This window comes from Narcine bancroftii, chromosome 4, assembly GCF_036971445.1.
Source record: "Narcine bancroftii isolate sNarBan1 chromosome 4, sNarBan1.hap1, whole genome shotgun sequence".
NCBI classification, from domain to species: domain Eukaryota; kingdom Metazoa; phylum Chordata; class Chondrichthyes; order Torpediniformes; family Narcinidae; genus Narcine; species Narcine bancroftii.
This window is the reverse complement of record NC_091472.1, coordinates 117,975,611-118,003,275: the sequence shown is the minus strand read 5'-3', so window position 1 is coordinate 118,003,275 and position 27,665 is coordinate 117,975,611. Positions and strand designations below refer to the sequence as shown.

The 27,665-nt window shown below is 39.9% G+C and overlaps 1 protein-coding gene across 6 annotated transcripts in view; it reads right to left on the bottom strand.

Moving 5' to 3' along the window:
• Window positions 1-1,945: 1,945 nt before the first annotated feature.
• chfr (checkpoint with forkhead and ring finger domains, E3 ubiquitin protein ligase) overlaps window positions 1,946-27,665 on the bottom strand; it is a 100,713-nt gene continuing 74,993 nt past the window's right edge. For 5 of the 6 annotated variants that reach the window (XM_069932544.1, XM_069932545.1, XM_069932546.1 and 2 more), the window contains one exon: window positions 18,897-27,596. In XM_069932544.1, coding sequence (XP_069788645.1) covers window positions 27,554-27,596 — 43 coding nt within the window. In that variant the 3' untranslated portion in view covers window positions 18,897-27,553. Of the gene's footprint in view, window positions 2,159-18,896; window positions 27,597-27,665 lie in introns of those variants that run through there. The other variant, XR_011356073.1, reaches the window with a different exon arrangement.

The following is a 27,665-nucleotide window of genomic DNA, read 5'->3' as shown; positions in this document are numbered from 1 at the left end:
CAAGCAAATTATGTAAGATGATCGTTTTTGCCAATGACTATGCTTCCAATATTAATGATCAGGGATTTTTGAAAGTTTTTGTTATTTTTTCTGATTTGAGTGTATATTCCCTTGTGCTGGGTGGAGACTTTAATTGCTGGCTTGACACTATCTTAGATCCCTTGGTCTCCAACCAAGCTGTTTTGAACAAATCAGCCTTATTTATTAATTCCTTTTTATTAAAATATGATATTTTAGCTGTTGGCATTTTTGCATCCAAAGGAGAGGGAATATTCTTCCCCCCCCCCACCTCCAACCCCCCCATGTCTATTATACTTATTCACAGATTAATTTTATTTTTGATAGTTCCATTAACTCAATCCTGTGAATACAAGACAATACTGATTTCTGATCATGTTCCCATTTTATGATCATTATATTTTCCTGGTAATACCTCAAATTAATAGGCATTAGTTTTTTTAATTTAACCTTATTATCTGATAAAGACTTTTTGAAATTTTTAGAGGAACAAATCAGTTTTTTTAAAACTAATATCTCTGATGAATCTTCTAGTCTGATTGTCTGGGATGCTTTAAAGGCTTACCTAAAATTATATCTTATACTGCAAATGTTAAGAAAAAGGCTTATCGGGAAAAAATGAATTAGCCAATAAATTTAAATAATATGCTTTGACTCCAAACCCTGATTTATATAAGTGTGTCAAGCTTAAATCTACATTTGATCTTCTTTTGACATATCCAATCGAAAGTCAACTCTTAAAATGTAAGCGTCAATTTTATATACACGAAGACAAATCCAGAAAATTTTTGGCCAATCAGTTAAAATGATTTGCTGCTAAATGGTAAATTACAAAGATCAAAAAAGTGATGGTAATATCACTATTGACAATGTGGAAATAAATGATATATTCAGAAAATTTTATTCTAAATTTTATACTTCTGAATTTCCTAATGATAGCAGTTTAATGAACAACATTTTAGATTGGTTGACTATTTCTATGCTATCTTCAGATAAGAAAAAGCAGTTAGATTATCTGATATCACAAGAGGAGATAGGAAAGGCAATTTTTTTTCCTTGCAATCCAATTTTTCATACACTTGCACCCTGCTTATGCTGTCCTTTCAGACTCATAAATTGGGCAAATTCCCAATGACATTTTTTTAAAGCCTCAATCTCTCTAATTGTGAAAATCAAAGACCTAATTGCATCTCATAGGCCAATTTCTTTATTAAATGAAGTTGTTAAAATTTTATCCCACAGATCAGAAAATATAATGCCTTCTATCATTTCAGAAGACCAAGCCCGTTTTATTGAAAATCATTACTCACACTTTAATATAGAATATTCAGTTATTGAATATTATATATTAACCTTCAACTGTGGTCCTGTAATGTGTTATTTCTTTAGATGCAGAGAAAGCTTTTGACTGGGTTGAGTAGAAATATTTGTTTGGGATTTTAAAAATATTTAACTTTGGATCTGATTTCATTACATGGATTAAGCTACTATATCTATCTCTGACAGCATCTATTCTTACCAATTTTCAACAATCTAAACCTTTTAATCTTCATTGTTGTATTTGATTTGGCTTTAGAGCTGTTAGCTATTGGATGTTGGAATCTGAGAGCATTTCAGCAATCTGTAGGAAGGAGACTGTTCATAAAGTTTCTCTTTACGCAGATGATCTGCTTTTCATTTCCAACCCTGAAACTCCTAATCCTTCTATGTTATCATTGCTTTCTCAATTTAGTCAATTTTCAGGCTACAAATTAAATCTTTATAGAAGTGAGATTTTTCCTTTAAATGCCTGCTTATACTGATCTTCTTTTCAAGTTTATAAGAAATCAATTCACTTATCCTGGTATTATAATTGTGAAAAATTAAACATTTATTTAAAGAAAATGTTCTTACTTTACTAAGACAGATGAACCAGTCGTTATTGAGTCATCAGGACGTCATGCGCTGGAGAGCTGGTTCTGAATGGGCAACTAAAGCGGCATCATCTGCAAAGAGTAGTTCACGGACAAGTTGCTCTTGTGTCTTGGTGTGAGCTTGCAGGCGCCTCAGATTGAAGAGACTGCCATCTGTGCGATACCGGATGTAAACACCATCTTCATTGTTGAGGTCTTTCATTTAAATAAGACCCATTTTCAAGCTTCTAAAAGAAATGGAGGTTTGGCTCTACTTAATTTCAGATTTTACTATTAGGCAGTTAACATATGTAATATCACATTTTGGACATATAATTATTGCCCAACATGTGTCGTGCCTGGAGTTAAAAATCACCAAGAAAAGTTTCCACTGTTGCATTTCTTGGATATTTAATTAAGTTAAATAAATTATTGCCCAACAAGTGTCATGCCTGGAGTTAAAAATCACCAAGAAAAGTTTCCACTGTTGTATTTCTTGGATATTTAATTAAGTTAAATAAATTAATTGATAATCCAGTAGTTAAACGTAAAGTGAGGATCTGGTTGCAATTCAGAAAACATTTTGGTTTAAGCAGTTTTTCTCTTTCCAATCTTATTTTATCCAATTACTTTTTTCAACCTTCTATGAATGATTTAACTTTTCATGACCGGTATAGAACAAGTATTACAAGTTTTAAAGATTTATTGACAATAGTCTTACTTCATTTGAACAATTAGCAAGCAAATTTGCTTTACCTAAAATTCATTTTTTAGTTATTTGCAGATTAGAAACTTTCTCCACTCTTAATTTCCAGAGTTTCCCAATGCTCCTGATCTGAATATTATTGACACAATTTTTAATATACAACCTTTACAGAAAGGTTTAATATCTACTATTTATGATACGTTGATGAAATTTCATTAAGCAGTTATAGATAAAATTTTAAAAGTATGGGAACAGGACTTACATTTTTCAATATCTGAGTTGGGATTTGATCTTTAAATTGGTTACTACCTCATCATTATGTGCTCATCATTCTCTCTTACAATTTAAAGTAGCCCATAGACCTCACATGTCCGAAGATAAATTTTCTTGTATCTACCAGAATATGAATCCTCGTTGTGACAGATGTTACAATGGGGATGCTACATTAATTCATATGTTTTGGATTTGTCTGAGCCTTGGAAGATACAGGACGGAGGTTTTTCAGACTTTATCAATAATTCTCAACTTAAATTTAGTGCCTAATCCTTTAGTTGTCTTTTTCAGCACTACTGGAGAGAACGGCATGACTTTAATGCCAACTAAATGTCAAATAATCTTTTACTTCCCTTAATGGCAAGATGTGCAATACTACATAGGTGGAAGGATGCTGCTCCACCCACTCATGCTCAATAGTTGTGAAGTTATGCCTTGCCATAAGTTAGAGAAAATCTGATGCTCTGTAACTGATACAAAAATTAATTTTCAAAATATGTGGGGACCATTTGTGAACTATTTTCAGAACGAACAGAATAACAATTTTGATGATAATTTTATGTTCTTTTTTTCAAGCTTTCTTTTTCTGAAGCAGAGTATTAATCTTTTCACCACAGAACTTCAGTCTAGGTAGTGGTGATATATATATTCTATATTATAATAAAATATTTCATATTATTCCTTAATTTAGGGTTTAGAAGTGATTAGCGATATGGGTACTGATTATAATAGCTTCCACCAGCGTTGTCTCCGCTCCATCTTCAACATTCATTGGAGCGACTTCATCCCTAACATCGAAGTACTCGAGATGGCAGAGGCCGACAGCATCGAGTCCACTCTGTTGAAGATCCAGCTGCGCTGGGTGGGTCACGTCTCCAGAATGGAGGACCATCGCCTTCCCAAGATCGTGTTATATGGCGAGCTCTCCACTGGCCACCGTGACAGAGGTGCACCAAAGAAAAGGTACAAGGACTGCCTAAAGAAATCTCTTGGTGCCTGCCACATTGACCACCGCCAGTGGGCTGATATCGCCTCAAACCGTGCATCTTGGCGCCTCACAGTTCGGCGGGCAGCAACCTCCTTTGAAGAAGACCGCAGAGCCCACCTCACTGACAAAAGAGGAAAAACCCAACACCCAACCCACAAATTTTCCCTTGCAACCGTGTCTGCCTGTCCCGCATCGGACTTGTCAGCCACAAACAAGCCTGCAGCTGACGTGGACATTTACCCCCTCCATAAATCTTCGTCCGCGAAGCCAAGCCAAAGAAAGAAGATAATAGCTTTGTATAAAGTGTTGTTACTTTCTGCACATTATTTATTTCATATACATCATGTGTTTATGTTTAATTATAAAATCAATAAAAAGATTGAAAAAGAAAAAAACTGTATTCCAACAACCTTCCTCTCTATCTGCAACTTACTTGTCAGACCAACACATTAATAAATCTCACAAACCTGTACTGATTCTCACTATAACTCTCATGTTCTATAACTAAGACAGTTTTGGATTCAGTTTACCAAATCAGTGTTCTTTACTGATTTAATAATCTGACCAGGCTACAAGGGACCTAGTCCAATGCTTTACTGAAGTAAATGTACACAATATCCACTGCCCTACCCTCAATCATCTTTGTCACATCCTCAAAAATAAAATAAAATTTGAGATTGAGAACTATGGAAAAACACAAGTCAAAGTTAAAGAAGAGATCTTCCTTAATGGAAGAGCAGGTTGAGAGGTTACATGAGCCTGGTCATTGTTCCTATTATGCATTCCCTTGCTGAGATGTGATGACAGGTAGGATGATGGTGACATGATCTTCTGACTGAGATGAGAAAGCTAAAAAACTGAAATTGGTGCCTTTTCACAAGAAAGTGTTTGCTGTGAACAGACCATGCTCACAACAAATTGCTTCTTTTATCTTTGTTTGGATTTACAGATGAGCCATTTTACACACAATATCAACTCATCTATCGAGTTTCAGAACAAATCCAGCCATTGGTTTTTTTTCCTGTTTGCATATGATCTCACCTGACATCAAGGTCACCGGCTGCAAATATCCATGTTTATGTACTGTGTCAGAATATATAGATATGTTTTTAATGAGATAAATTGGGAAAGGTTTGTTAGAGTAGGTCACACACAAACATCTTATTTGAAATACTGGAGCTCTGCTAATGCTAGACATATTGGCCCCACAGCCTTTGCAAGAGCTTTGGAGAGTGCCCAAGAGACTTCACTAATGGATTGTAGTTTACAAAAAATGCAACAGATGAAAGAGCTTGTCGGAGCTGCAGATGCACTAGAGCAGTTCTAAGAGGGTAATGTAGTTTTGCAAGCAGAGAGAGTAAAACAGGCTCTCTCAGAGAGAGAGAGAGAGAGAGAGAGATCAAAGCTGGAAACCTTGTGGAAAACTTCATTTGGACGACAGGTTGTGAGTTCTTGGTTCAGCCTGGTCAAAGCCCTTGTGGTTCATGCAAGAGGAGAAGACTGGGTGTCTAATATTTCACTTGAAATAAAAGAAACAAGAAGGAACTCTGTGGTGACCTGAAAGAAAGACATTATCGTATGGAGTTTCTTCAGCACGACACTGAAGTGGTTGGGGTGTCCAACTTACAACAAATCTCTCTCTGAAAACCGACAAGAACTTTCCCGAGCGGTAACCATTCAAACACCAAAGCCTGGTGAACTTTATAAAAGTTAAATTCTGTGCACAGTATAAGAATTGCCAGCAACCAGTGAACTTGGAGGAATGAGAAGTGAGATTGGACTGTGAATCAAAGAACTTTTCTGAGCTGACACACACATTACATACACGTGCACTTAGAATTAGAAAAGGGTTAAGCTAGGTTAGTTAAGTCAATAGCAATAAGTTAAAGTGTGATTCTATTTTATTGTTTTGTAGCGGCAGCTACTCTGCTCCTGCAATAACACACACAACCAGACGGGTTGAGCTCAGTGAGCAGACTAGTTTAGTGCAGGCTGCTGGGCTGCACTTATACTCCCAGCCCAGACCTGGCTGAGAACCTCTCTGGAGGGCGCTGACGTCACCTGGGCGTCACGTGGTCCCCCAGTGTAGGCTTCTGAGCCCCATGCTGGGAGGAAGGGAAAACCCCTGACAGCACCATTTTGGCCGGCTGCCCCGCCGCGTGGCTTACAAGCGGGGTTGGTTCACCTGCCTAGTGGTGAGCCACCACACAGCCCCCCACCAGAACCAGTGCCAATGTCCTTTTTCGCCGGGCGGCCTCACTTCTTGGGCTGGGTTATGTCCACAGGCTCAGTGGGATCGAGGTGCGCTGGCTTCAGCCTGTCCACAGTAAACAGCTCCCGCCTGCCGCCAATGTCCAGCGTGAACGTAGAGCTGGAATGCTGTACAACCCTGTACGGTCCTTCGTACGGTCAGTGCAGAGGTGCTGTGGTCGGGCCCCACCAAACGAAAACATACTCTGCGGAAAGCAGTTCGCCAGGAACTTGAGACGGGCAGGTGCCATGCCTGGGCGGCAGCTGGGGTTCAAGCGAGTCCAAGCGTGCCCTGAGGTGAGGAGGTAGTTCGTGCAGCAACCGCTGGGGATTGTGAGGTGCGTTGATGAACTCACCAGGTAGTGCCAGCTGCGCACCATAGACCAGCTCAGCTGATGACACCTGCAGATCTTTCATGGGAGTGGAGCGGATGCCCAGGAGCATCCAAGACAGTTCGTCCACTCAGTCGGGACCGGTGAGGAGGGCCATGAGTGCCGACTTAAGGTGGTGGTGCAGACGTTCGACCAGTCCATTGGCCTGCGGGTGGTAGGCCGTGGTGTGGTGTAGCTGGATCCCCAACCTGTTGGCGAGCTGTGTCAAGAGTGCAGATGTGAACTGGGCGCCCCGATCGCTGGTGAGGTGACCCGGGATGCCGAACCAGGTGACCCAACCGTGCAACAGTGCTCGGGAGCAGGAGTCGGTGGAGGCGTCTGGCATCAGGATCACCTCGGACCAGCGAGTGGTGGAGTCCACCGTCGTAAACAGGTAATGGTTGCCCTGGGAAACGAGTAAGGGCCCGACGATGTCCACATGAATGTAGCTGACCGTTCCCAGATATGTTCAAACTCCTGTATGGGCGTCCTGGTGTACCTGTGCACCTTAGATATCTGGCAATGGGTGCATGTTCTGGCCCAGCCCGTGATCTGCTTCCGCAGCCCATGTCATACGAACCGTTCTGCCACCATCTGGACCGTGGACCTGATGGACAGATGTGAAAGGTCGTGAATGTGATGAAAGACCTGCCTGCGCCACTGCTGGGGAACCACTGGCCGCAGGGTGCCCTGCACACAGGATGGTGCCTTCGCCACTCAGAGTCGGGAGGTCTCGGAACCGCAGGCCGGTGATGGCTGTCTTGAAACCCTCGACTACTCCTCAGACTTCTGGTCCCAGGCGAGCTGGTCGAAGTCAAGGGCGGGCGTCAGTGTGCAGATGGCCGGTCGCGAGAGTGCATCGGCAACCACATTGTCCTTCCCCTCCTTGTGCCAAATGTCAGTGGTAAAGTCTGACATGAAGGAAAGTGACGCTGCTGGCGGGCCGACCAGAGATCCTTTGCCATTGCGAGCGCCTGGGTGAGGGGTTTGTGGTCGGTGAAGATGGTAAAAGTCCTCCCCTCCAAAAAATAGTGGAAATGCCACACTGCCAGGTACATGCCCAGTAACTAGCGGTCAAAGGCACTATACTTGTGTTCCGGCAGGCGGAGCAAGCAGCTGTAGAATGCCAGCAGCTTCCAATGTCCATTCACCTGCTGCTCCAGGGTGGCACCGACAGCTGTGGCAGAGACATAGACAGAGTGCCATATGCAGGTCGATGTGCCGGTGGGTGAGCATGATGGCCTTCGCGAGGGCATCCTTGGTGGCCTTGAATGCAGTGCAGGCTTCTAGGTTCCATGCGAGCGCTTTGTGCTTGGCTGCTATGAAGGAGAATAGCGGCTGCATGATGCATGCAGCTCCCGGGATGAAGCAGTTGTAAAAGTTGACCATACCCGCGAACTCCATCAGCCCCTTGAGGCTGTCCAGGCGTGGGAACTCCCTGATAGCGACGACCTTTGCACCAGCGGGTGTGGCTCCTTCGGCGGTGTTGGTATGGCCCAGGAACTGCATGGACTCTTTCCTGAACTAGCACTTGGCCAGGTTGATGGTAAGGCTGAAGTTGGCCAGCTGGGAGAAGAGCGCGTAGGTTGGGCCTTGTGTTGCGCCTGGTCCTTGCTGACGACGAGGATGTTGCCCAAATAAATAAAGACAAAATTCAAGCCCTTGCCCACAGAGTCCATGAGGCGTTGGAAGGTCTGAGCGGTCATCTTGAGCCCGAACAGCATGCGCAGGAATTCGAACAAGCCAAAGGGGGTGACGATGGCCGTCTTGGGTATGTCCTCAAGGTGCACCGGGATCTGGTGATGTCCATGAACCAGGTCAACCCTGGAGAAAACCCTCGCACCGTGCAGGTTGACCATAAAGTCTTGGATGTGGGGGATGGGGTAACGGTCAGGAACTGTCACCTCGTTGAGCAGTCAATTAACAGCAGCCGCAGCCATTAACAGCAGCCGGTCGTTTCCCTGGAATGAGCAGGGCTGTCAATACTTCCGAGTCTTGGCTCCCCAGCACTGGTGGTAGAAGCAGAGGCCTGGAGCGGATGCTGTGGCCTTGGTTATGCTTTTGGGGGAACCTGCAGGGGCCAGATATTCTACCGCAGTACTAGGAGTGGGCTTGGTGTGGTCGTGTCCGTGCCTCATGACCTGCTGGACTGTTGAGCCCTCTGGGAATCATGCGAGCCATAGCTCTTGGGCCTTCTGGGCGACCTTCCTCAGGTCGGTGAAGCTCTCCTGAACCAGCAGTGGCCCCGGGCAAATGGTCGAGGAAAATGCGCTCGAAGAGTGGGCAGTTGGTGTGCTCACCCATGAGCACGAGTATCACATCCTTCAGCTCCATTGGGGACTTGTCTCCCACAGTGTTGAGATGCAGCATCCGAGCAGCATGCTGGTGTCTGGATAGTCCAACGGATCCAGTAAGCACTTGCTTGATGGTCTCATATTTGTGTTCGGCGGGTAGGTGCTGAATGAGGTGCAGCACGCATCAGGCGGTGGCCTGGTCCAGGGCAGCGACCACATTGTAGAATTTGGTCATGTCGGACGAAATCTGATGGAGGTGAAATTGAGCCTCCATGTGGCCGAATCAGGTCTCCGGCACCTGAACCCAGAATTCAGGCAGTTTCACTGCTATAGCGCTGATCCCAGGCTCGCTCATGATGGGTTCAAAGACGTTTGAACCAGTCGAGGTCACCGATTGTAGCGGCAGCTACACTGCTCCTGCAATAACACACACAACCAGACGGGTTGAGCTTAGTGAGCAGACTAGTTTAGTGCAGGCTGCTGGGCTGTACTTATACTCCCAACCTGGACCTGGCTGAGAACCTCGCTGGAGGGCACTGACGTCACCTGGGCGTCACGTGGTCCCCCAGTGCGGGCTTCTGAGCCCCATGCTGGGAGGAAGGGAAAACCCCCGATGGCGCCATTTTGGCCGGCTGCCCCGCCGCGTGGCTTACAAGCGGGGCCAGTTCGCCTGCCTAGTGGTGAGCCGCCACAGCTTAAAGATAATTAAAAGCAACTTTTGTTTAAGTAACCATTTGTCTTGGTGAATATCTATTGCTGCTGGGTTTTGGGGTCCTCTGGGCTCGTAACAGTACACACACCAGGTTTAATTAGCAGACTGCAGGAGATAATTTACTAACGAAATAGAGATATGGTTGAAAGGGCATAAAAACAAGTGTTCAACTTGCAACCTCATTAAATGGTAAGTAAACAAACCATCATGATAACAAATTATCACTCGGTAATAACATCTTAATAGAATTGGGCCCATTTTTTAGACCTGGAGACCCTGTGAGAATTCTATTATCTGTGTGACCTCATTAAGTAATTCATGACATACAACTAACAAGGACGATTTTGTTATTAAATTGAGGCCACATTATAACCAATTTGTTCTTCAGTCCTTAAAATTAATCATAATTTATGATCCAAACAAAAGATGTTGCTAAGAATAAAAGAACACTCATTCAATTTGCTTCCAAGTAATTATCAGTCTTAAATACAATTAAATAATTTAATTTCCACACAGCTATGAATGCAGCCTAAATTGCTTTTCCCTAGTTCCTAATGAGACTTTATATTAGTGCTGTTGGTGCTAGTTAATAGGGTTCTACAGAAAACACATTTGAAATGGATTTACAAAATAGGGAACTCTGCCTCTTCAGGACCCTGCTCACCACCAGCATTCTGCCCCCAATCCATGACATACTACAGATCTCAAATCCTTCTCACCTGCATTCAAAATAAGCCTGCTCTGTGAAGTTTACACAAGAATGCTGAAGAAATATCGCGACTAATGCAGCAGATCAGATCAGATTTATTGTCAGAGTACAGACATCAAATACAACTCTGAGATTCCCTTTTACCTTCGGGTGCAGCAGAATTGCCACTCATTGGTAGTGCAAAAAATAAACTACACAGCAAAAGCATGCAAATAAAAGAATTGTAAACAGATAACGAATGTAAACAAACTGTGTAATGCAGAAAGAGAAAAGAAAATCAATGAAGTCCACAAGAGACCTTAAGTGACTTTGCCATTGAGGAGGGGTAGAAACTGTTCCTGAATCTGGTGATGTGAGTCTTGTGGCATCTATACTCTTTCCTGATAGCAGCAGCAAGAATAGAATGTGTGATGTGGATCTTTGATGATTGTTGCAGCTCTCCGATAGCAGTGTTCCCTGTAGATATACTCAATAGTGGGGAGGATTTTGCCTGTGATGTCCTGGGCTGTGTCCATTACCTTTTGGAGGCCTCTGCACACAGGGGTATTGGTGTTCGCATACCAGACATAGCTGGTCAGCACACTTTCCACAAATTTGCCAGGGTATCTGGTGTCATACCAAACCTCCGCACTCCTGAGGAAGTAGAGGCGCTGGCATGCTTTCTTCACAATGCTATGGGTGTGTTGGGTCCAGGAAAGATCCTCCAAGATAGTAACTCCCAAGAACCTAAATTTTCCCACCCTCTCCATCTCTGATCCCCCAATGATCACTGGATCTTACACCTCTGGCTTTCCTTTCCTGAAGTCAACAATCAGCTCCTTAGTTTTGGCTATTGCTGATGCATTGTTCAACCAAGTTTACAATCTCCCTCTTGTATGCTGACTCATCACCTTTCTTTCTACAACCCACTACCGTGGTATCTTCAGCAAATTTGTATTGTTGTACTGAGCCACACAGTCGTGGGTGTAAAGTGAGTAGTGCAGAGCTAAGAACACAGCCCTGTGATGCTCTGGTACTGATGGAGATTGTGGACAAGTTCTTACCAATATTCACTGATTGTGGTCTGGATGTGAGGAAATCCAGGATCCAGTTACTCAGTGGTGTGTTCACTCCCAGGTCTTGGAGTTTGCTGATCAGTTTTGAGGGGATGATATACAAGGAGTACGGCAGGTTTCCGATAAAGGGCTCAGGTCTGAAACGACATTTGCCTTGCACTTTCCATGGATGCTGTGTGATCTGCTTAATCCCCACAAGACCCCAACATCTGCAGTCTTTCTCACTTATCTGCAACATTTAAATCTGCTTTGAGCAGCTGTCTTTCATAGTAAGCATTTAACCCAGGAATAATGGTGATGATCAGTGGAATTGGCAAACTTTCTTGCACCCTGAAAACTCTAGAGTTAGACTTTCCAATTCGATGCGATTTGAAGATCGCACTCTGTCAGGAGATAGTGAGAATATAGATTAATTATATACTGGTAATTATTTCCTTTCCTGTATTATATAGGTTAACCATGAATCTCAGGAAATATAAAGATGCGCTTATCCAGATTTCCATTTTGACAACAGCTGAGCACCACATTTCAAGAGACAATAGAAACCACACAATTAATCAAACGTAAAATTAAAAAATCCAAAAATACCATGAAGCCACGGCACAATAGAAATGCCATCCATCCACAAATTTGTTGATGACACCACAGTTGTTGGCTGAATCACAGATGGCAATTGAGGAAATGTACAGGAGCAAGATAGATCAACTAGTTGAGTGGTGTCCTAACAACAACCTTACACTCAATGTTGGAAAAATGAAGGAACTGATCATGGACTGGACATCAGGAGGGTGAAATTAGGAGAACACGAACCAGTCCTCATCGAGGGATCAACAGTGAAAATGGTCATGAACTTCACATTTCTGGGTGTCAACATCAATGCAACCACGAAGAAGGCTCTCCAGCAGCTATACTTCATGAGGAGTTTTGGTAGGTCTCCAAAGGTTTTGAAAAGCATTCGGGCTGGTTGCATCACTGCCTCGTATGGAGGTGCCAATGCAGAGGACAGGAAAAGACAACAGAGTTGTGAACTTGGCCATTGCCATCAGTCCTCACCCCATCAATGACATGTACAAGAGGCAGTGTCTGAAGAAAGTAGCCTCTTTCTTCAAGGACTCTCATCACCCAGGCCATGCCCTCTTCACACTGCTCCCATCAGGAAGGAGGTACAGGAGCCTGAAGACACTCAAGCGTACAAAAACAGCTTTTTCCTCTCTGCCATCAGATTTCTGAATGGACAATGAACCACAGACACTACCTCTTTTGCACCAATTTATTTTAAAATGTAATTTATAGCAATACTTGCACCTGTGATGCTACTGCAAAACAACAATTTCATGACATGTTCATGACTATAAATTCTGATTTTTAAAACTATTTTATTTGTTTTTCCCATAAATATACATAGTAAACTCTCCAATATTAAAGTGTGTGTGTGTGTGTGTGTGTGTGTAAATAACACTTTCTTTAAAAAAAACCAAAACAACCCCTCCCTTTCACAATATAAATCCACACACCATCAGGGCTCACATTTATGTTGACCATAGCAATCTCAATGGGGAAGTCACTTGCATTTATGCTACAGCAGCATCTATTATTGTCCTTTTTATTATTATATTTATAATTGGGCCCCTATGTGATCCAAATATGGCTGTCATATTGTAATAAATGTTGTATTTGTTCTTCAAGTTGTATGCAATTTTTTCCATAGGTATACAACTATTTATATCAGCCGTCCATCAAGCTGTATGTAGAGGGGAGTCAGATTTCCAAATAATCACAATACATTCCTTAGCCACTGCCAAGGCTATTTTAACAAATGATATTTGGGATTTATTTAGTTTATTGCTTATTTCAATGAAGTTGCCCAAAAGATAAAGCTCCAGATCACCTGTGAAGGCCACCCATTATCCTTGTTAATATTTCAGTAATATCCTGCCAGAAAGGTCTCACCTTCACACACAACCATGTAGCATGTAAAAACCTTCCTATTTATGTCCCACACCTAAAACACATTGCCAATATTTCAGATTTTGATTTATGCAACTTTTTCGGTGTGAGATAGAATTGGTGCAGAAAATATTGCACTGGTCCACATCTTACTTTTATAATTGATGTCAAGCGATCCAAACACCAGTCAGCCCAACACCTTTCCATTATTGCAACATACCATCTCTCTCACACAATCTCTGTAAACCTGGTTTTGCACTTTCATTCTAGAGAGCATAGTACATCTTAGTTATAAATTTAGGTGTATTCCCCTGCCAAATCATTTATTTCATTTCATTGATTTCAGGTGGGTCCAAATTTAGACCCCATCTTTCTCTTAGGAACAATCTTAGCTGGAGAAAACAAAAGACCCATTAGCTACTCCCTATCTATTTCTTAATTGTTCAAATGACACAAAAAGATCCCTCCACATAACAATCATCAATAGATCTTATTTCTTTGTCAAACCAGAAATTATTTTGTTACCCAGATTCAAAGACAGCAACACATTTTTACATAATGTTGTTCTTAATGATATCCCTGCTTTTTTTCCCCCCAATACACTCATTTATTTCTTGCCATATTCTAATTTTATATATTAATATAGGGGTATCTGATTTTTTTTGTTATTAACTTAACATTCCACTTGTCCTTCACTGAATTCAATCCCATTTGGATCCAAGAATGGGGATGGACTCTTTCGAAGAATGATAAAAATCTAGCTTGTGCTGATAAATAAAATCTGGAAGTCTAAATTCTCCCAGTTTATAATCCCATGTTAGCTTTTCCAATGAAATTCTCGGCACTTTGTTTTTCCATAGGAATTGACTTATGTAATTATTCAATAATTTAAATAAATTAGGTAGTGCAATAGGCAATGATTGAAAGTGACTTTAATCTTGGCATCACATTCATTTCAATACCATTTACTCTTCCCACTCGGGTAATCGGCAAGTCTTTCCTTTTCTGTAAATCTTTTTTTTCCTAAGAGGAGTGTAATTTAATTTGTTATGTTCTGTAAATTATTATCCATCATTATTCCTAAATATTTGATTCCATCTATCTTCTATTTAAATCTACTATCCTTTTGTTATCTTTCACAATCAAAATTTGCCAGTGACATAATTTCACTCTTGTCTATATTTATTTTATAACCTGATATTCTTCCATATTTTTCTAATGTTTGTAATTTTATGAAGGATTCAGCCAGGTCAGATATATATAATAGCATATCAATAGCAAATAAACTAATTTTATGTTCTTCCTGTCCAATTTTGAAGCCTTTAATATCCGGATCTCTTCTTATAATCTCCACCAGTGGTTCAATCACAAGGATAAAAAGTGCTACTCAATCTACTCAAGGGAAAAACCACTGAGATCTGATTGTCAGTTATAATTTTGGCTTGTGGTTTATTATAAAGTTTTTATCCAATTTATAAATTTTCTGCCAAAACCAATTTTTTCCCAATGTTTTAAATAAAAAAGGCCATTTTAAATGATAAAATGCTTTTTTTTTGCATCTAGGGAAATGGTTATACTTGGATTCAACTTTGATTTTGCCATATGTATTAAATTAAATTAACAAATCCCACCTGATCTGTATGTATTAATTTTGGTAAATATTCTCCCAATCTATTAGCCAGCACTGTTGCCAATATTTTATAATCAGCATTCAGAAGTGGTAAAGTGCCCACAGCTTTCTCGACTCCTCTGCCTTTACCTGCCAAGATAAAACTTTGTGCCCATTATCCAAATTCATATTTTTTTAGTTTTTAGTATAATTTTCCATTTTATATATGTTTAATACCTCTATTTTTAATTCTTTAGTAATCTATATTTCTCTTGCAACCCTATCCTTTTTCCAGTTTCATTATATCTTTCTCTAAACCAACTTTGTTGCATGTTCTCTCAAGATTTTTTGTATGAGATCATTAATCCTCTTAAGTAAGCTTTATCTCATTTTAAAAAGCTATTATCAGTAGAAGAAAGATTAGTTTCACAAAATAATTCTATCTGTCTCTTAATAAACTCACAAAAGTCTTTCCTTTTCAACACTGTGGCATTGAAACACCATCTATACACTTTGTTTTTCCATTATTGCAATAGATAAAGTTAATGGTGAATAATCTGATAAAAGTCTCAACTATTCTGATTTTACCACTATTTTTTTTTAACTGGGCAAGACATTAAAATCAATTCTTGTATGTGAATCATGTACCCTTGAGTAGAACAAAGTGTCTCTTTCTATGGGGTTAAGCTGGCTCCATATATCAATCAAATTTAAAACCTTCATAAATGATAGTGTCGTGTTTGCAACTTTTGCCTTTGTCACTGTTCTGGCTGATTTATCCAGTATTGGATCTAGATATAAAATGAAATATCCTCCAACCAGTATATTTTGTTTGTCCTCTGCTGTTATTTTAAATATATATCCTTCATGAAAGTTTCATCATCATAATTTGATGTATATTTATAAAAGTTCATGATTCTGCATAAATTTTACAATGTGCAATTACAAATCTTCTGGCTTCATCAGTCAGCGTCTCTTCTGTTATTATTGGTATATTTTTATTAATTAGAATTGCTACTCTTGATTTTGAGCCAAATGAAGACAATATTACTTGTCCCATCCATCTTTTTTAAATTTAGCATGTTCTGATTTTGTAAGATGTGTTTCTTGTTGAAAGACTATATCTGCATTTAATTTCTTTTATGTGTGCCATTTTATCCTATTAACATTATGATAAATTTTAGTGTTATATCCATATTGATTTTTTTTAAAAACAAATTCTTCTTTGGCTTGGCTTCGCGGACGAAGATTTATGGAGGGGGTAAAAAGTCCACGTCAGCTGCAGGCTCGTTTGTGGCTGACAAGTCCGATGCGGGACAGGCAGACACGATTGCAGCGGTTGCAGGGGAAAATTGGTTGGTTGGGGTTGGGTGTTGGGTTTTTCCTCCTTTGCCTTTTGTCAGTGAGGTGGGCTCTGCGGTCTTCTTCAAAGGAGGTTGCTGCCTGCCAAACTGTGAGGCGCCAAGATGCACGGTTTGAGGCGTTATCAGCCCACTGGCGGTGGTCAATGTGGCAGGCACAAAGAGATTTCCTTAGGCAGTCCTTGTACCTTTTCTTTGGTGCACCTCTGTCACGGTGGCCAGTGGAGAGCTCGCCATATAACACGATCTTGGGAAGGCGATGGTCCTCCATTCTGGAGACGTGACCCATCCAGCGCAGCTGGATCTTCAGCAGCGTGGACTCGATGCTGTCGACCTCTGCCATCTCGAGTACTTCGACGTTAGGGATGTAAGCGCTCCAATGGATGTTGAGGATGGAGCAGAGACAACGCTGGTGGAAGCGTTCTAGGAGCCGTAGGTGGTGCCGGTAGAGGACCCATGATTCGGAGCCGAACAGGAGTGTGGGTATGACAACGGCTCTGTATACGCTTATCTTTGTGAGGTTTTTCAGTTGGTTGTTTTTCCAGACTCTTTTATGTAGTCTTCCAAAGGCGCTATTTGCCTTGGCGAGTCTGTTGTCTATCTCATTGTCGATCCTTGCATCTGATGAAATGGTGCAGCCGAGATAGGTAAACTGGTTGACCGTTTTGAGTTTTGTGTGCCCGATGGAGATGTGGGGGGGCTGGTAGTCATGGTGGGGAGCTGGCTGATGGAGGACCTCAGTTTTCTTCAGGCTGACTTAACAAATATTGTTTAACAATAAAACCTTTTTGGTTATTTAAATAAAAGTGATCTTTCCCCTTTAAAAAAATACATCATATCCTTGACCTGACAGTAATGCAAACTGGAAACACCAAAAATCCATGAAAAAAGCCCTCAGAATCTCTCGAGGAAGAACCCCTCTCTTAGTGCCATCTTTTATAGATGCTCCTCTCCGGATGCCATTCTCCCCCTTAAACTGGAGTCTCCACTGTGCTACTACCTTTCTGAAGTTTTCACTCTTTTCTAAGCTCTCTGTGAACATTTCAATAAAATTTATTTTTCATCAATGGTTTAAAAAAAACTCAAACTTTTACTTAGTTCCATTGTAAACATTCTTCACTGTCTTCCTCTTTGACAACCTTAGTCTTTTCATAAAACTTGCAGAAAGTCTTCCACCTCGTTCTTCATCTTGAAATTTTGGCAATTACCTTCTGTTACTTTGACCCTCAGAGCTGCGGTGTTTATCATCGAATATTTCAAGTTTTTGGAACACAATTGTCTTTTTACATCATCAAACTAAAATCTTGAAAAATTGAACTTTTTCATGGTCAATCTCGGGTGGGTCATTATTTTGCTTAGAGTATTCATATGCTGCTCCCAGAATTGTCTCCTGCTCCCGGTAACTCAAAGGTCTTACCAGGACCTGATCGCCAGCTCTCCTGGGTCCAAGGGTCTAGTGCGCCCTTTCAATATGTAATTTTTCTCTGAATTTGGTCTTCTCCCAGCACTTGTGGGATCCATGTTTCAAAGATGTTCACTAGATCTCTTCCCTCGATTCCTTCTTTTAGTCCAATAATTCAAACATTATTTCATCTGCAAAAATTATTTTTATGGTACATCTTGTCCAGAAGACTGTCTGTCCAACTCCCATTTCCTTCCATCTTTTTCCAAAGCTTTTAGCTTATCTTGTGTTTTTACCAAGTCTAGTTCTGCTTTATTTTTTCAATCAAGTCTTCAATGATTTCTTTAATTTCATTTATGTCTCTCATTACATTTTCGACGCCTACAATTCGATTGGTCAAGTTTTCCATTTTGTCTGGGATAGTACTTAGTACTTGTCCTGACTCCAGCTCTGCCAGGGTTCCACTGGACCCAAGGCTACTTTTATGCCACTCCCTTTCAGGCTTTCGGTCTATGTTCCTGGCTGACTATAAACTTGCTTGATTTTTGATCTCAGCTACCTTGGTTTCTTTGTACTTGTTTTGTCCATTTTTTAAGTGAAAAAAATTCTTAATTTTAAGATTTTAACCATCTCTTTAATACTCTTCATGGAGAGCTCGATCAAAATACATCTGTCCAAGACCTTAGCATGGCTAAGCCCCCTGATTCATAAGCCTTAAAGTTGCAACAATCCAAACTGAATGTGGTGACAATATTAATATACTATAAGTCATTACAACCAATTTAGACTATGATTTACTATTTTTCCCATAAACATCCAAAAGAATAACCAAGAGGCTGCCTGAAGGCCAGTCCAAGTGCATCCAATGAACTTTTTGGAGGACACGCAAAAAGAGAGACTGGGTGGAGATAAAATACAAGGCAACAGGAAGCAGGAAAAATAGCAGCTTCAAAAAATTGGAACAACCCTGATAGGCTGTATGATGGCCCTTCTTGTAAGTTTTGATAATGCATTCACTTCAATGCAATCAATAGCACAGATCAGCAGGTGCATTCCATTGCATGATTTTTTTATGGATGGCTGATTAATTTTTTTTTTGCTTAATTGCAAAGCCATTGGTTAAACCACAGATGATGCAACAATTAAAGTCCCTTTGTTTTACGGGACATCTTACTTTAGTTATTGGTCCTTCAAACTAAAAACATGAAAGTCAAACACAGAACCTAAAACGTACATTACTTATTCCATAGTAAATCAATATTTTTTTTGGATAAACTCCATACAAGAAGTGAAGATGTGCATAATCTCATGAAGTTTATGGTCTTTATTTTATAAAGGATTATTGACTGAGGATGATCCATTTGATGGGTGCTTACAGAAACATAAATCAGCAACTTTTTCTCATTGAAACATAGCAAGAATAATTTCTTTGAATAAATCACCCAAAGATCAAATACATTCCACATGACTAAAAAGGTAAAACTTGAAACACAATATGTTGAACCATTACCTGTGAATTCAGGATTTACTTAATTAAAAACACACAATTTAACCTTAAAGAAAACTTATTCTGGAGTGGTTCAATTTATTGCCAAAATTCAGCACCCATCTAATCCCCCGCTAAAATCCATATTCTTATTTCCACTCGTGTTGCAACTAAACAATTACGGCTTACTTTATTGCAGATTGTTAATGACTACACCTCTAGTTTAATTTTAGATCATCATTTCTACATGGCTGAGAAGATCAGGGCATCGTTGCCTGAATGTGTGCAACTATTTTGCATTTATTTAAAAAATAACATCAAGTTATTCAAGTTCTTATAATTTGCAAACACCTAGCATCCTAGGATTTTTAAATGACTGATAATCTTGCCCAGTAAAAAATAATAAGCCTTTGATACATTGTTATTATACTGACTGCAAAGATAAAAGACTGTGCCCTGAGATGCTTTCTTGAGCTAGTAGTGAAGAGATTCAAGAAGAACAGAGGCAACTTCACACAAAATGTCTAACTACTTTGTTTGGCTCAAGAATTAAAACAAATCAATCCAGGTTTTCACAAAGATAATGCAGAATTATCCTGGATCAGGCGTTGTAAACATTAGTTCCAAAGAAATGCTGAACATAGTGGATTCTGATATTCCCAACCTGGATCAGCTTATGTTAGATCACTGTTATAGGCAAGAATTTAAAAAGGACCACCATTGAAGCATTAGAAAACCTTAAGAACCTATCATTTGTTTATATGCTGACTAAGAGAGTTAGAATTAAAATTAGTGAGAATGCTTACAGTTTTAATCATATTGGAACAAGATCTTTACATTTCTACCTAGTACTAACCCAGTGCTATTACTGATGCAGTGGATAAAGTGCAAAGACACAATTTGGTTCATTGACCAAGAAGGACATGAAGATTTTCTCAATGTCAGGAAGACCAAGGAGCTGATCAAAGATTTATGGAGAGGATAGAGTTCATTACCTTGTCTATATCAATGGCACTGAAATGGAGACAATAGTTGCAAGTTCTTGTGAGTAGATATTTCCAGTGATTAGACATGCACAAACAGTGAAGAAAGCATTCCAATGTCTCTATGTCTTTTGAAGGACTAGAAATTCTGGCATGCTCCCCATGTCTCTTAACTTCTGCAAGTGAAAAGCTGACTTGCTCTGCCCAAAGCCAGACGCTGCTGCAGGTAGCTCAGAACATCAAAGCAAACATCCCTAGCCTCCATCTCCAGGAAAGGCAGCCAACATCTTGTAGGACCCATCCTAAACCAAACACACGCACTTTTCATTTCTTCCCTACAGCCACTAGGCTCCTGAATGAACCCCACAACAGTGCTGACAATGTTTATGTTTCAAAAATAACAATGTATTAACTGTCCTTGATTGATACAATTAATAACACTAGGGTCTGTTATTGTGTTCTTGTATTTTGTAGAGTTGTATACATGTTGGAGTTGATTACTGGACTGCATGCACAAGATTTATCATACCAGGTATAACGTTACAAATCTGAATTTGATTGCAATCAAAGGCAAAAAAGTGTAATTATCAACTCCCACATACTAGTTAGAAAGGACTCACATCCAAAATCTACTCTATGTGTGAAACGGAATTAAACAAAAATGGCAACTTTGTTCAAAAAGCATTAAAATGAAACAGAACACAAAGAGTTATAAGAAAGTGATTTTTTTTTTTTAAAGCTTGTACTTCTGGTACAGGTACACAATCCTTTATCTGGAACCTTTAGAGGACAGAGTGTTCTGAATTTCGGATTTTTACATATTTCAGAACAAAAGCCAGTTGCCCCAGATTTAAGCCCATCCAAATCGTGCTGCTGTACCCACCCCCTTCCAGTCACACTAGCGTCTCTCTCTCCCCCAGCCCACCTGAGTCGCGCTGCCACCTCTCCCTCGCCCTCCCGAGTCGTGCTGCTGTCTCTCTCTCTCTCCCCCGCTGTACCAGCAGCAAGAAAAAAAAATGCCAAATGCCGGTTTTTAGAGCTTTCTGGATTTTAGATGTCCGGATAAAGGATTGTGCGCTTGTATTTCAGATTTTCATTTCAATTTTATGAGCCAATTGTTATATTGTATGATTAAATCTCTCAAAAATGGAACATTTCCTTCAAAGAGACAGCTGTCCTACAGCTCCAGCAAATTGAATTTAACCCTAACCTCAGTTGTTTGGAGTTTTTTTTTAAATGGTCTCCCTATGATGGTATGCATTCATCCCAGTTGCTTCCATTTTCTTCTACATACCAATCTTGTGGTAGTCTGTTGACTACTATAAACTACCCCTTGGTTCCAGTAGATTCCAGTGCACAAGTTGTTACAAAGAGACAAGGGTAACTACAACAGTGCTCTCCTTGCCTCCAAATCCCAAGCCTTGACCACTTGCCATCAACAGAAACCAACATCCAGTGACCCCTACATTAAAAAGCTATTGGTGCCAAAAATTACAAAATTCTCCAATCCAGTGTTATTTTCTATTTTTTTTAAATGATTTTATTCTGTTTAAAAACTTACCTGAAAACTGACAAAAAACTCTGACATCTGCTAAAATGATTTGAATGATAGAGCTTTTGTCATAAGATATGGAGGGTAGAGTGAAAAAACCACATCTGACAGGGCAGTAACTAAAATAATTGCATATCATCAAAGTGTAGGGGATAAAATATTAAACAACTGTATATTCACAAAGCTGGTTTTGAGTCACCACGTAGTAAAATTATTTGAGAAATAAACAACAAAACTGCAAGTTAATATAACTGGTAGCAAACAGCAGCTATGAGGTAAATGGCTAATGAATCTTAGAGCTTCACATCACAACAATCACCAGTTCAGAGCATTCCAAAGTCTCTCACATCCACAAACAATAATGCATTGTCAATGCAATAACAAAAGAATAATGAATTAAATCTCAGACACTCTGTGACATGTCTTTAATTGTTTGGGTTGTTTTTCCAGAGCTTGAACATTATGTAAATCAGTCTCATTGAAGGTTTGGAGGGTACCTAGTACTAAAATGCCAAAGATACAATAAGAGTCCGTTGCTGCCAGGAACCCAGTACGGTCATCTTCTGTGCAGAATAGTTTTATTTGCAGCACTATTGTGGATCTCCATAAATCAGCAGGCACAGGGAAAAGGTCATAGAATGTTTTTTTGGAGTGGTTTTATTGATGGCAATGTCTACTTTGTAGCACCAGTTGCTCCACAATGGAACTTAATGTTCAACCAAGTCTCTGCAGGACCAGGCGTATTGATAAATAGACCCAAACCATTCACTGACCTATGGTGGCTCTCTGACCTGCTGAGATCCTGAACAATTCTTGGAATGCTCAGGGAGTGCTGCCTGAGTGGAGGTGCTATCTTCCCAGGATATCACCTGTAATCTTGGTTTGCATTTCTTTATCAAACAGCTCCATTGGAAAAACTGGCCATACATTTTTGCAGCCATCTGCCATGTTGGTCACGTAACAATGACCTCCCTCTACGTAATTTGTTGGATGTGGAGGAATCATACTTCAGCACTTTCTCCATAAAGTGTACACCCTGCATTTCTGCACATATGAAGCAAAACACGTTTGATACATTATGTTTCAAAAAAACAAGCTGCTAAAGGAATCAGTGGGTTGAGCAGCATCAGTGGGGTGGGGGAAATTGTCAATATTGAGTCAGAACCATTCAACATTGCTTATAATCAACTCCAATTCTGAAAGAGGAACATTACCCAACTGAGAAAACAATTCTTCCGTTAAAAGTGCAAATCTGATTAACAGTTTTAATGAAAGCTGAGCCATGGAATGTATGGTGTGGCCAAAAGACTGCACCCAAAAAATGTGGATTTTCTGCAATCTGTAAGAAGAGGAAGGTGCAGGAAATCCCAAGGCTTGGGCTGAAGTTGCCAAAGGCATTGCTGTAAATCACGGGCTAAAGGGAGGGGCAAAGTGAAAATAGGTCTAAGGAAGAAAGAGCTCATGGTTACAAACTATGAATGGAAGAGGTACAGATGGAGGAAGGTATGAAGAGAGGTGGGCAAGAATTCAAAGTCTGAGGTGATGGTGGATCAGAAGCCAGGTGTATGTCAGGTGACAAATCAGCATGCAGGATGTGAATACTGATGCTTTGGTTCATGCTGGCAGAAGACGGGAGAATGGCCATGAAAACATGGGGACACATCTCTCAAGAAAAAGTATTGGTAGTTTTCTTCAGGATATTTTATTTATCATCAAGGACGGCGCTTTCAGAAAGTGTGGGGAAAAAAATGAAATAACGGGAATGGCAACAGACTTTTTTTGCTCCTGAACTGGGATTTTCAAGGCCAAAAAAAAGTAAATCTGAATCAGACGTGGCCTGAAAATACAATCACAGCAGCAATAGCTCAGTTCTTCAAAATTCTGAAAGTACAACATACTCTCAAATGCAGCTCTAAAATGCTTAACTAGAATTGGCACAATAGGTCAATATCATAGGTTGAATGGCTTAATGCAATACATAATTCTACTATTGATTAGATCTGTGATAATCACTGCATAGAAACTGGTGTCCTGTAACGCTGGTTAAAACAATTTAACTTGATTAATAGCAGCTCCTCATATCCAGCAAGTCATTAGGTCAGAAACAGGCCCTACTGCCCACTATGCTCATGCTGACCTTATGCACCTATTTATGGTAATCCCGTTTACCAGTATTTGGTTTGAAATCCATGCCTTGGCGATTCAAGTGTTCATCTAGATATTGTTCAAGTTTGCTCCCATATGGAACATGGTTAACAATGCATAGAAATGTAAGCACTCCTTAATTAAGAACTGAAATGCGCAAATCAACATCCATATGATTAATGTTAGTAGAACTTGCTGAGAGCCAAATCAGGCAGCATCTGTTGAGGAAGAAATAGTTAATATTCCAGATGGATGATCCTTCATTAATCTGCTGCTTAATATTTCCAGCATTTTATACTGTGCTTTAGATTTACAACACAAAATGGTGTGTTTTTCCTGCTGCAAGTATATACTCTGAATGTCTGTATTTAGCATTTCTTTTTGTATTTCAGATTTCTGGTTCTCCATTTTCTGTTCACTTGGCTTGTGTAGAAGCTACAAAATCAGTCGAGTGGGTAAACATGCAAGGTGCAAAATGCACAAGAGTTAATGTGGATTGTAAATTTGATATGAATTCTTAATCAGAACACCATTGATTTCTCCCTAACATCTTGCCAAGTCAAACTGGATACTTTTTTTTACTGGGACTTGGAAACTGACCTCACTTAACCGCATTTAATCAGTATAAGATGCACAGTTAAGCAGAAGCTGCCAGTTTAGTTGTGTTCATACAGCATTGAAAAGATATCACACAGAGCTTGAGACTTTGCCAATCTGTGCAGGGTTTTGCCAGAAAGTTCAACATCCTTGTTGTCCAGAATACAGGATCAAAGGCTATTTCAGCAACATAGTGGGCAAATGACGAGGATGGGAAGGAATACAAGGAGGTACCTGGTGCAATTAAAGGGGGACAGAACCATTAGGATAGTGGTGGTAATCAAAGAAATCAATGGCAACCAATTAATGGAGATTCCAGCACATAATAAAAAAAGAGCTAAGGCAACAAATGTGTGTGAATCACACCTAACAGGCAAAGTGTACAAAACTGAGGGCAGGTTTTCAGGAAAACCAATGAGAATAACAAAGCACATTTCAGGAGGACAGTAGTGAAGCAGGCAGCTGATATGTAATGAAGAAAATTAGACATTTTTAGAAACAGACAAAAAATAGGGACAGATTTTTAAAAATTGGGGTAACTCAACAGTAGAGAGACCTCTGAGGCCAGAGACAACCCTAAGGTCCACCCTAGATCTGACAGCACAGCACAAAAACTTGGCAATGTTGCTCATGGCCCAAGTAATGAAAGTTAAATGTGAAGGTTGAAGGTTTAAGTTGGAGAGTGGAGATTAACAATGAATTCAGAGAGCGACACTGAAGAGAATCTGTAGCCCAAGCAGGACACAGATTAAATACAAAAATCTCTTTCCTCACTCTAGTTCCAATGTGAATGTACTAGTGAATGGGCAATGGAAGTAGATTCCAGAGTACTGTACACAAGGAAATTAGATAAAGACTTAATGGACGAGTGTACAAGGAAGAATTAGGGAATTATTTTGCATGGCTCTTTCAAAGATCTGGGTCCTATGCTTTACTGATGCACAAAATTCATAGGGTTATATCTCTAGTTGACACATTGTAGGGATTTTGTTTATTAAAATACAGTATTTTATATTTATATACCTTATTCAGACCCAGTTGTAGGGGAAATCATATTTCTGATTTTACCATAACAATATATAATGAGACTTGTTTGGGGAAAATAAACATTAAAACTTGAGAAAATGCTGGTTTAAACATTAAAAACTCAGAATACCACTTGCAATCTCTTATCAAACTTCTGTAGCCTCATTTCATGGTATAAAACAGCTGTAAATATCCATGCAGTACATGCAACCATGTAGGTCATTCCTCTTTCATTACACACCCAACTGACATACATAAAGTTTTCAACCGGGAAGATTCAGACTGAGGAACGTACACAGTTCGATGTTAGCAAGATAATTTCCCATCCTGCATTAAATTTTCATTTACCTCGGCAATAACTTAGTATTAGTGTGGTGAAATTACATTTGAGATTTTAAAAAAAACACTTTGATACTTAAATGTCCTTGGGTTATTAATGAAAACACAGTGCATAATTTATCGATAATGAACAAACATATGAATAATAGACCTCCATAGTGACTTCATGACAACTCTCAGAGATATTCCTTTGGTCCTACCTAGCCTTCCTCACCATCCCACTACTGACAATTTGGAAATAATTGGTTTTCTCTTTCCCAGATCCGACAAAGGGCCTTCCACCTGAAATGTTAACATTATTCCCCTTTCCAAACATGCTGCCTGACCTGCTGAATATTTCAAACAAACCAGCAACTCAGAACACAATAGACGCACATACATTTTGTAGCAAAGGAACAAGCTATTAACCCCTTTCTCCTTGCCTATACCAGATGCTTTGGCTGATGTATAATTCAAAGTCTCCTGGGTCCCCTTCTTATAAAACACCTTGCCTTTTGTGAATTTTGCTCATTTTGCCTTTGTGTTCCCTCTCATTCTATCTCTGCTACTTGAAACTTGACTTCTAACAGGTCTGACAAAATGGGCTGAAGGACCTGTTTCTACACTGTATGACACTATCAATCATGATTCATCAATTATAGAGCAGTATACTATCTTTGATCCTCAGCAGTGGAGTACAGAGGACTAGACAGTCACCCAAGCATTTCCAGTGGCACTGCAATCTTGGTTAAAGAGTGGTTCAGGTGCAAGATTCCCACAAAATGCTTATTATACTTGGTAGAATAGCTCCTTACATGAAGCATGAACACTTGAGCAAGGAGTTGGCACCCAATCCACAAAGGACAGTCAAGTTAAACAAGGAGACTAGAGGGGTAAAGAAAATCTCAGATAGGGGATTCTAACTTTGGAAAAACCCTGCAGCAATTAAAAATTAAAAACACCAAACAATTCACAACTTTCTTTTGGATGACTGGAAGCTTGGAAAAAATGTGGCTTCCCCTCCTTCCACTGCATTAGTGAGCAATTACATCACATCCCACACACTCAAATGCATTGATTACAAAGCATCCAATACCAGAGGCAACCAACTCTCTTGCACAGGTTTATTGTCAGCAACCACACCCAGTATGGTCTCCCTTCTCCATCTTTGGTGGCAACCATCACCCAGAGTACAGCCTAGAAATGGAGCAAATACACCTGCTCAATGCAAGACATCGAGGATGCTTGCAGTCAGAGGAAGTTTGAGAAAACAGCTCCTCAAATCCTCTCTGGGAACCTTCGATTTCAAATACTTGCCATTGCAATTTAAATCTTTAACCTTGCTCAGTTACTGTAAAAAGTTTTAAACAAATACTTGCAGGTCTTCAGAGTGGACAATATTTTACAAAGTATGTGACGATATATTCTCAGTGCCTTTCCCATTAAACTTTCCAGGACACCTTCTCAGTCAAAGAAACATTTTAAGAAGATGGTGCATCTGCAGCTCCTCTAAATTTAAATTAAAAAATTATACTCTTGTATTAACTGCACAGCAGTTTCAAGAATCAATTTTATGTGGAAAATGTGATATTACACTAAACATTTGCCTACCTTGGTCTTAATATCTAACTTTTTAAAATGGTTAAGAAGTAGGTCCTTTCAGATGGCAGAAAGATGGGTGATTTCTGTGCCAGCTGGTCAAACTCTCCCTCTTTCATCCTTTTCAGTACAAATTTTACAATGACTTAGTGCCTCAGAAGTTTGTTAAAGACGTCTAATAACTATTTTTTTTTTTTTAAAAGTTCAGATCCATTCTCTCTTCATCTCCAAGAGCTGAGTGGCTTTGATGTTGAACAACTTCAGTGCTTGAAACGCGTTTGCTCACAGATGTGATTAAATTTCCTGGAAGAAAAAGATCTAAAAATAAAGTGGCTGAATTTCCCAAATTTAGCTTTAATTAAAGAAAGCTTC